The 11,077-nt window shown below is 38.0% G+C and overlaps 2 protein-coding genes and 1 pseudogene across 2 annotated transcripts; all 3 read left to right on the forward strand.

Moving 5' to 3' along the window:
- Positions 1–914: 914 nt before the first annotated feature.
- On the forward strand, positions 915–4,567 carry LOC110275783 (uncharacterized; annotated as a pseudogene).
- A 575-nt stretch (positions 4,568–5,142) lies between these two features.
- Positions 5,143–7,304, forward strand: LOC107467483 (F-box/LRR-repeat protein 4). Its single transcript, XM_016086595.3, has 2 exons — positions 5,143–5,712; positions 6,230–7,304. The coding sequence occupies exons 1-2, from the start codon at positions 5,364–5,366 to the stop codon at positions 7,120–7,122; spliced, it is 1,242 nt and encodes a 413-aa protein (XP_015942081.1). The 5' UTR covers positions 5,143–5,363; the 3' UTR covers positions 7,123–7,304.
- Positions 7,305–7,597: 293 nt separating this feature from the next.
- On the forward strand, positions 7,598–10,347 carry LOC107467499 (E3 ubiquitin-protein ligase CIP8). The gene is made up of 2 exons (XM_021131455.2): positions 7,598–8,789; positions 10,139–10,347. Exon 1 carries the CDS (start codon positions 7,710–7,712, stop codon positions 8,778–8,780), a length of 1,071 nt encoding a protein of 356 aa, XP_020987114.1. The 5' UTR covers positions 7,598–7,709; the 3' UTR covers positions 8,781–8,789; positions 10,139–10,347.
- Positions 10,348–11,077: the final 730 nt, after the last annotated feature.

Below are 11,077 nucleotides of genomic sequence, written 5' to 3' on the forward strand. Positions count from 1 at the left end.
ATAAATAAAAAATATTCTTTATATATTTATATGCTTTATGTTAATTTTATTACACTTGTTATTTTAAATATGGTATATACAAATATATTTATTTAAAAAAAATAATTATTTTTAATTATGAAAGATTCAACTGTCAGTAAATTTATCTATGAAAAAAAACTAATAGTATCTTCATAAAAGATAGAATTCGGTTGATAAAACTAACCAAAGCCTATAAAATTATTCAAAATTCTTAAACTATCCCTTCTTTTCCGAGTCCAATTTTATAAGATAGATTTTTCTTCCTCTTCCACCACCGCACTCACCTTCAACTTGATAAGCCCAGCTTCATCGTCTTCCATCAACTCACCCACCACCCTTCCCACCTTCATTGCCTGCATCTTCTACTCCGACAATTCCCTCATTGTCTAGTTTGTTGCTAACGTCACTCCCATCCACTTCAGAGCTTCCTTCTGCTTCCTATCCTCCCTCAACACCTCCATTTCGTCAAAATCTCCAAATTCACAGCAATGCAAGATATCTCAGGTCGCTAACTATATCACTTCCACATAAAGCTAACCTCTCTAGATTCAAGCAATTCAGAGCTAACATCTCCAAACTCAATTTTGTAGGGTTAACACCAATAAATATCAATTCTTGCAAATTAGGCAACCCTTAGCAACATCAATTAAAACTTCATCAACAATTCGATTAGCCTTCCAACCATCTATATGAAGCTTCCTTAGAAGCTTACATATCTAGAAATAAAAATTAAGCCTACATTGGTGCACTCAAGAGTTTTAACAAGGTGCAAAATCTCCAAATTCGAACAATTAGAAATGCTTGCAAACCAACATCACTAATCCAAAGCCTCTCGAGGTGAATTTCTACAATCTTAGCTAGGAGCACCGTTGCCATCTGCGGAGCGCTCCGCGATGAGCTGTAATAGCTTGTCCCAATCACCAGAGCACTGGAAAATCTTCAAGGTTCGCAGATTCTTTGTGCCCATAATTAGCTTCAAGCGCAATGCCACACCGTCCTCTGTGGGCATTATTAAGTGGATCGAGTATGATCCCAATCGCTTCTCTAGTATCTCCCTCATCTTATAGATCAAAGAAATCTGTCGTGATGCCATGCCGAAGAAAGCCCCTTGTTCAACTATCGCGCAAATCACTCTAGATTGATAACTCCGCTGAAAGCAACAACAACATTTACGGTGTGTTCGCGTTTAATTCGATGTTGCCTCCACAACATGCCAGTTCATCATCCAGGAACGTGTTGTTGTTGTAACACCCCATTACTCTAAGCCATTGTAGATAGCTCCAAGATACACAAGGTAATATATATATATACAAAAAGAGGACTAGTCACAGCCTGCAGAGTTTAGACCGGCTAGTCAAACTGAAAATAAACAACAAAGTTTTGAAGCTTAAAACAGCAACAACCTATCTCTCAAAGTTTTCAGAAATAAAGCCTATAAGACAACAAAGTTAAACGTAAAAAGGTGAGAAAAAACTACAACAAAAGTAAAGTGAAATAAAGCATCAGAAAGATCATCCTCCGCTCTGTCACCATATCCACAAATTCATCGAGGTGGGTTGCGACCTGCATCTAAAAAACAACAACAACATATGGTATGAGAACCGGAGGTTCTCAATATGGTAACAATGCCCAATATGTAAGATATAAGGTTCCGGGACGCCAAATCCAATCCTAGAACTTCACATCGATATGAATATTCAAGTTTAACGAAAATAAATAACTGAAACCATAAACCATAAACAGGGTTATCTTAATTTAGGAAATTTCTAACTAAAACTAGTCACACTGTTGTATCCCACATCCTTCACCAACCTAACCTCCGTGGGATCTCATCGTCACCGCCTCCCGATCCTCCTTAACGCCAGACAATCACAGATAATACAAGCAAGTAAAACCAAGTAATATACATGTACATCAATTAAAACAATTAGCAAGTAAGAATATTATACATGTAGGCAAAAGATGCAATTAGGCAGAGCAAGCAAAACACATAGAAGATGCACATGATGAATGCCTGTCCTATTGGCTCGTGATATCACTTGTCAGTCCATAAATGCCAATTCAACATATCCTTTTGGATGTTGCCTTTCGGCCACATCCGAGGATATAGTGCCTGACACGCTTTTGTTCCAGGGATATAGTGCCTGTCACACTATTGTTCCGAGGATATAGTGCTTGACACACTTGCATGCTCATTCCGAGGATATAGTTCCTGGCACACTCTTGCGGAAGAGAAGGAAAGCAACAACAACATATGTTTCATCATAAATCATTCCAGGGATATAGTGTTTGACACACTATCGTTCCAAGAATATAGTGCGTGACACACTATCTTTCAATATCCATCAAACTCATCATTCCTTTTCAAGTTCCAATCTCATCATCCATTATCAATATCTCAATTCATTATCAAATCGGCTCCCCATTAGTTCACCAGACAAAACCACCCAACTGACATACCAAGCGTAAGTCACTGTCTTCTAAAACATGTATATAATTTTATTAATCTCAAACTTAAATCCATCTATACTAGTTTTAGGGTCTGTATACTAGTCACAAGTCTCAATGAGAAGTAAAAAAAAGTTTGGAAAGTTAGAGAACCCTTAAAAGTGAAGAAAAACACATTTTCAGCAAAATAGGATATATGCGTACACACAAGCCAAAATTTGGACCATTACACATACGTATCCATGGGCCACGTAAGCGGGAGTGCTGGACAGAGGCCATCACCCGCGTATGGAGCATGGGGCCTCGTACGCATGTGTTGCAGATTTCAGAAAAATTCAAGTTGCAGAAATTTCAGTTTTAAATACTAAACTTTATACGTCCATAATTTTCTCTACAAAACTTCAATTTTAACAAACTTTATATCATTTTAAAGCCCTTGGAATCATCTTTAATTTAAATTAAAAACTATTCAATTTAAATATTTGAGGCTCAAATTATGATTTGCCAAAATTCACCAAAATAGGTTTTTACCAAAGTGACAATTCTCTAATTTTTCCAAACTCCCAAAATCAAACCAAATCAAAACATACCCAATTCATCACAAAATACTACCACATACTACACTTTACCATTTCATTTCAATTCAAGCAACTTAAAACCTCTTTCACTCAATCTTTTCACCATAATTCAACAAAAATTCACAATTCACAAACCAATATCCCAACTTCAACAATTTTTACACAATTAACATCATAATTCATCAACACAATCCCAATCATCATACTCATCAATGTCCATAATCACACATAATAATCATCATATTCATATATTACACATTCCAATATTTTATATACTCCTCTAAATCATACAACATAAATTCACGCATAATTAAGCACACACCAACATTATTCAATCCTATCTTATGGTCTACTAGCTTAAGTTTCACAAAACCTTACATATTACATAAAGAAAATCGAAACCATACTTTGGCTGGTTCCCACGCAACTCAAAACACCAAGCTCAAACTCAAAGCTCCAAAACCATCAAGCTCACTCCAACAAACACCAAACCTCAATCTAACATCATATAACAAACAAAACATCACTAGGGCTAACCCAAAATATCAAACCATAAGAGAAAAAAGAGATTTACCTTATCCAACAAGATTAGAGGTAAAACCCAACAATTTTCAAATGCTAGATCATCTCTAAACAACTAAAATCACAAATCTACTAAAAAACTAGAACAAAAAACGTGAAATTGTTAGGGCTGAAAACTGAAGCATGGATTTCAAAAATCTTACCACTTTGTTTTGATAGAAACGAAGAGCTCAACAAGAGTTTCGCGTGGCCGTAAACAACTTGTCACTCGGAACACCATAGCTTAAGTTATGCCTCCCAAAAGATGGTGATGAATAGTAATATTACCCTCTACTCCTCTCTTCTCAAATCAGTGTCCCTCTCTCTCAAATTAGGTTAAAATGAGCTGAATGCTCATTAAACATGCATATATATGTTGGGCCTTGGGTTCAGTTTGGGCCCGGTCCAACCCATTAGTGTTTTAGGTCTGTTTGGCCCAACTTTAGGTCAAAACCTTTAAGATTAGCGTCCGATTTTTGATTGTAATTTTTTTTCATTTCAAAACAATAAATTCAATTTTCAAAATCTTATTTTCCAAAATACGCGGTACCGGACAAACTAGAGCCAGTACTACTGGCTTAAGACCGATATGCATTTTTACAAAAAATTTTCGCAAAACATACATTTTTCCACTCAGAAAAATTCATTGAATTCAAATTTCACCTTTATATTATTGAAAAACACTTTTATATTTTTGAACCTATTTGGAGCAATTAAATTATTATTTTATATTATCTAAATGGTCGGTTTAGTCACTGGTCTTACACTTGTCGGCGTTCTCACTAAAAGAAAAAGCAGCTTCTGCTTCTGCGTTTGGATCCAAATCACTTTCTCTCGGGTTGCCGAGGATTCTGGTGGCTGCGTCAAGAGCATTGTTCTTCGCGCCACGAGCAATAGGAGAGGAGACGTTGCAAGTTCGAAACTGAAAGAAGAACAACGACGTGTTGATAAATGGATAAAAAAGAATGGACTCAATACAGTTCATTAATGGTGGTATTAGAAGTGGGTGTTACGATATGAAAAGAGAAAAAAAAAGTTATGGAATTGGATGGAGATGACAGTGAAATATTAAAAAAGGTAATTTAAAAATTTTAAATAATTTTTTAAATTTTGGTTTGTTTTATCAATTATAATCTATTTTTTATGGATATAACATTAGTTTTATTTTTTTATGATTAAATTTATTGACACTTATATTTTTTGTGGTTAAAAGTTATTGTTTACTCTATTTATTTATGTACATACTATTATATTTATTTTTTATAATACATCAATACTTATTTTCATAACATTTTTTTTATGAAAGTAACATTTTTTTTGGTGATTATGAAAGTAACACATTTAATGTGCACAAAAATTTTTCTCAACTTTAGACACTTGTTCTTTATGTATAATTGTATAATAGATGGGGTTGGTAGGTTTATAACTACAAAGGCGACAAAGAAAGAATCATTTAGTTACTAACAGCACCCAAAATATAATATCTTTTTTCTCTTTGACGAAATCACCCCTTAACTAAAGGCACTGTCTTATGAAGAAGGGGCATTGCCACGTAAATTCACTCGCGAGAACCTTTCCTTCAATGTACGCTTCGTTGCTGATAATCATGCACGCCCCCAAATTAGGGTTCATTTTCACACCTCTCAGCTGCTAAAGCTTTGCTTTTGTACGCTAATTATTCCGTCCGTAACCGGGCTCTGCAAAAATTAGTCTCAAATTCTCGAGGGGGTAGGGTTTTCCTCCGCACCAACAACAATGAACGGTGCCGGATCGGGATCCTCGAACCTCTGCATAAACGACACTCTCACTGACGACGAGCTTCGTTCGATCCTGGCGAAGCTGGAGAGCGAGAAGGACAAGGAGATCTTCGGGTTGGTGTGTAAGAGGTGGCTCCGATTGCAGAGCACCGAAAGGAAGAAGCTTGCGGCGCGTGCAGGTCCACACATGCTTCGCAGAATGGCTGATAGGTTCACGCGCTTGCTCGAATTGGACCTTGCCCAGTCCGTTTCGCGGTCGTTCTATCCCGGCGTCACCGATTCCGACCTCGCCGTCATCGCCAATGGTTTCACATGCTTGAGGGTCCTCAATTTGCATAATTGTAAAGGTGAACTCTTTCTCCCTTTTTTTTTCCGTTGTTTTTGTTTGTTTTGCGAGAAAACCGTTGAAATTGACCTTTCAGACTTCTGATCGTGATGGATGCTATGTTTTTTTTCCCTAGTGTGCTGACTTGTATTTTGATTGTTATTTTTTCCCCAAATATTACTGTGCTAATTAATTTTATTTTAGGCAGTATCATTGAATTTAAAAGTCTGTTGTTAAAAATGCTTCTGCTGCTGGGCTTGTTTACTGCTGTTGCTTTTTCTTGATTTTTGCTTTTGAAACTGGTTATATGAAGTAGTTTTGAACTCATCACTCGGAATGATTGTGTTCTGTTGTTGTTTCTATTATGCAATTTGAAAATGAACAATTTTGACAATTTTTAGTGCTGTTGTCATGATAGTCAATTTGAGTGATGATTTAAGGTTATCTACCACCTTTGTGATGTTGCTTTTCTTATGATGGGGAGTGAAAATCTCAATAAGATTGACATGGAATGTTTTTGTTTGGTTTAATGTACACAGGAATTTCAGATGTTGGAATGAAAGCAATTGGTGAAGGTCTTTCCTTGTTGCAGTCATTGGATGTATCCTACTGCAGAAAGCTGACTGACAAGGGACTAGCTGCTGTCGCTAAAGGCTGTAGCGACTTACGGGTATTGCATCTCGCCGGTTGCAGATTCGTTACGGATGGTATATTAGAAGCTCTCTCCAAAAACTGTCATAATCTAGAAAAACTGGGATTGCAAGGGTGCACAAATATTACCAACTATGGATTGATAAGCCTTGCAAGTGGTTGTCAACAGATCAAGTATTTGGACATCAACAAATGCAGTAATGTCAGTGATGTTGGCGTCTCTAGTGTTTCTAGGGCTTGTTCATCATCTCTCAAGACATTAAAGTTGTTGGATTGCTACAAAATTGGGGATGAAACCATATTATCCTTGTCCAAATACTGCGATAATCTTGAGACTCTAATCATTGGTGGTTGCCGGGATGTCTCCAACGACGCAATAAAATCTCTTGCTGCTGCAGGTAGGAGCAGTCTTAAGAACTTAAGGATGGATTGGTGTCTAAACCTCTCGGATTCATCGTTGAGCTGTATTTTAAGTCAATGCAGAAACCTTGAGGCACTGGACATTGGTTGCTGTGAGGAGGTGAGCGATGCTGCTTTCGAGCTTATAAGCAGCGAGGAGGTGGATTTGAGGTTGAAGATTTTGAAGGTTAGTAACTGTCCGAAGATCACAGTGGCAGGAATAGGCATTCTTGTGGGAAAATGCAGTTATCTGGAATACTTGGATGTGAGATCATGCCCACATATTACGAAGGCTGGCCTGGATGAGGCTGGTCTCCATTTTCCTGAATTCTGTAAAGTTAATTTTAATGGTACCATCAATGAGCCTGTTGTGCTTATTTGATTCTATAATTATAATTATAATTCTTAGTTGTAAAGATTGGCATCAGACATAGGGTATTCTTCCTACATCAACATGATGAACTTTATTGATAAGAGAGGAGAATATTTTTAGTTTTCTTATGGAACCCACATGTGTAATGTAATGTAATATATATCATAATTTGTTGTGATTTGAGTTGTAAATTTTGGTTTTGGCAGTATGATTACGATTGTTTTCAGCCGGGTTCACTTGATTCTTCCTTGATCTTGTACATTGATTTTTCTAACTTCTAAATCGCAAATGTCACAAATTATATAGTATTTACTAATATATTGTTTTTATACTTTATCCTGGACAATGAACTATCAAACATGACCCACTAATTAATTTTTACACGAAAAAAAAAAGAAAAGAAAAGAAGAAATGGTGCATTTCCATTTCCAATTAAACTCTTATATTAATTTATTACAATAAAAATTATTAATTTATTATTATTATTATACGTTACATAAAATCAAAGGGAACCCAAATCTCCAAAGAAAACAATCACACTCGGCTCCTTTGCTTTCCATTCCAGCTCCCATCTCCGCCGCACCGGAAAGCGAACCATGTCGGAGTCACCGTCTCAGCCACCGCCTCCTCCTCCAGCTCCCGAAGCGCCATCGTACTGGTGTTACCACTGCGAGAAGCGCGTCTCCGTCGAGACACTCCCTGACCTACCTGACGTCATCTGCGGTGACTGCAAGAACGGCTTCGTCGAGTCCATCCCCACTCCCTCTCTCCCTTCCTCCACTGCCGCCGCCTCCTCCTCCGACGACCCCTACTTCGGCTCTCACTTCCTCCACGTCCTCCGCCTAATCGCCCAGTCAGCGCGTGACGACGACGCTTCTCCTCCTCCTCCGCCTAGTCGCTCGCCGGAAAACGATTTCCTCCGGATCGAGCTTGGAGGCTGGGACAACGACGACGACGACGAGGATGACGATGACGACGAGGAAAACGGCATCGAGTTCCACCACGGAGGCGAAGACCGCGAAAACGCAGTCGAGGAGCGAGGAGATCGAGTCGGAAATGAGGAACCACACGGCGACGACGAAGATCTGCGGCGGAGGAGGCGCGAGCTGCTTCGTCTCCGAATTAGGGATTTGGCGACGCGAACGAGGAGTATGCGGAACCGGATCTTGGATTGGGCCGACATCCTGATGGGCCTTGAGGACAACTCCATCGAGTTCCGCCTCCAGCTGCCGGATTCCGATCGCTACGTCGGAAACCCTGAGGACTACGTCGACGCGGCGGAGTATGAGGCCTTGCTGCAGACGCTGGCGGAGAGCGACGGGGGAGGGAGGAGGGGAGCTCCGCCGGCGGCGAAGTCTGCCGTGGAGGCGCTGCCGACAGTGAAGATCTCGTCGGAGAGCGAGGTGGTGGCGTGCGCCGTATGCAAGGACATGGTGGGCGTCGGTGACGTGGCAAAGAGATTGCCGTGCGGGCACGAGTACCATGGAGACTGCATTGTCCCGTGGTTAGGTTCTCGAAATTCGTGCCCTGTTTGCAGGTTTGAGCTGCCAACTGATGATAGAGATTATGAAGCGGACAAGAGGAAGAACAAGAGAGTCTTCAATTCTGCTAACGGTGCTTCTGGTTCAGGTGGCGGTGGCGGTGGAGGTGGTACCTTCTCTGGTTGATGCCAATTGGTATGTTCTGTTTCTCATTCTGTTATGTTCTACCATTGCTGTAATATATTTTGTGCTTTCTATAATTCCATCTTCCTTTTGTGAACCTTTTTTTTAGGGTTATTAGTTGTTTTTAATCAAAACTTTGCCCAATGCTATTTATTTGAAGGTTTTTAATTTTATGTAGCTGGCTTCTTAGCTCCAGTTGCTAAGATACTTTGTATATAGGCATTTGAATCAATGTGATCAACACTACTTCAATTCAATTCAATTTGTAGCTTCTCATCATGTAAAAGTTTGTCCTTTGTTGTGGAATTTTTCTGCTGGAGCCGCCGTCTTTATTGAACACTAGTGAGCTTGATTAGTAGCTTCAGTGTGAAAGTATTGATGAGAGCTATTAGGGTTTCTTTTTTTCAGTATTAGACTTTATGATATGGTTGAATGATCACTAATGTGTTGCTAAAAGGGCTTTAGACATGTCTATCTATGGTTCTTTGCAATCTTAGAAACAACCCTAGTTTCCCCAAAGGCTTGGATTCTATGAGAATGTGCTTTTTCAGACTCAAGCACAACTCACCAGATGATCAGAGGCAGCTCAAGAAAACTGAGTTAGCTCAAACTAGGTACAAGTTATAAACTGTTAAGTAAATAGTTCTTTTAAGTTACTAAACTTGGAGGTGAGCTCAAATCTGGTTCTTCGGCTTAACTCATGCTGTTAAGGAAATAGTTAAGTTCGGTATCATGCATCAACTTTACTTGTGGACCAGAATGCGAGGAGTTCAGTACTTGATTACTTGTGTCGTATCAATATTTTACATGTTCTTCACAAGAGTTTCTTCCACTGTGGGGGATCTCCAAGTCAAAACGGTCTGAACCTCTTTCTGTTGGATTGCTTTGTTTTGATCATTATAAGCTGATTGCAGAACTTAAGGCATATCACCAAATTGCATAAATCTAGGTGATGAACTGATGAAGTGTTTGCCTCTTTCGGTTACAATGTCGCGGTAACTTTTATTGGCCAGTAACTTGACATATATCAATGATATATATCATGAAAGGTCCAAAGATACCAGCGTTATGGGTGATGTTCACTTTCTATTTCTATATTATAATATAATAATATAATATTACAGGTTAATGGGACAAATGAAGATTGAAACTGAAAGACTATATTACACAATCCATGCAAACATAAGCATTTTAAAGTTAGTGCATTGGCATTCGGCATTAGAGGGTTAATATTTTTTTTCCTTGTTTTTATTCTCTTTGAGGCTATATTAACTAACCTTTTTTTTTTGGATTTGTTTGTAACCTATGATGCACTGACACGGGACACGACATGATTTGGGATACACACTCGATTTTATTAGGACACGGTTAGACATAGAAGACACGTGTGTCGGACGAAGTATCGATGAATGTCGTGTCCGACACGCAGATGAAGCAAATCGGGAAAGTGTCCGTGCTTCATAGTTTGTAACCAATCATACTCTTAAGTTTCTATCACCGCGACCTCGATTATGTATAAACTCAATGAGACGATAGTTATCTCTAGATAAAATAGAGAACTATTCAATGACGTTGAATCTCTATTAACTACGATATTTTTTATTTAACCATTTTTTGTAGTTAGGGTTTAATAATATAAGTTATTGATTTTATTAGAAAGACTAAATTTAATTAAAAAATAGTATTGAAATATTATGATAAAAAATTTATTAGATTTTAACACATTTAAACTTTTTTAAAAAAAATTATAGTCAAAAGAGTATTAAAAAAATATAATTTTACATAATATAAATTGAGATAAAATGTCAAATATAAATCAAGTTAATATTAATTTATTCTTTATCAAAATCAGGTTTATAAAATTAGTTTGATACAAATTTTAATCTTAAATAACACTTGGTGGCTGCAATTTTTTTTAAAAGAAAAACACTCAGACTAAATCAGAAGTCACCCATCACAAATGGAATTTAAGGAAATCAGGTGGAAAGGATTACCATTTACTAAATGAATTGTTACATCAGGCAGATTAACTTGGCAAACATCATTGATATGATAGAAATACAAGCATCCATCAGTGATTAAATCCTTTGTACTTATAATTAATTAATTGGGTAGGTTTAAAGAATGTGCTTATCGAGTAAGCAAGGTGAAAGGACCTTCTTTGCTTATTTTGTGATAACCTAGTCAGATAAATTTAGGTCCGCCATTAACATCATGCGATGGAGGCACCAAAACACAACCTTTTGTTTCAACAAATGGGAATGCCAAATCACCTCCACATCACCCCTTATGCCCCAAAA

This window comes from Arachis duranensis, chromosome 9, assembly GCF_000817695.3.
Source record: "Arachis duranensis cultivar V14167 chromosome 9, aradu.V14167.gnm2.J7QH, whole genome shotgun sequence".
Lineage (NCBI taxonomy): Eukaryota > Viridiplantae > Streptophyta > Magnoliopsida > Fabales > Fabaceae > Arachis > Arachis duranensis.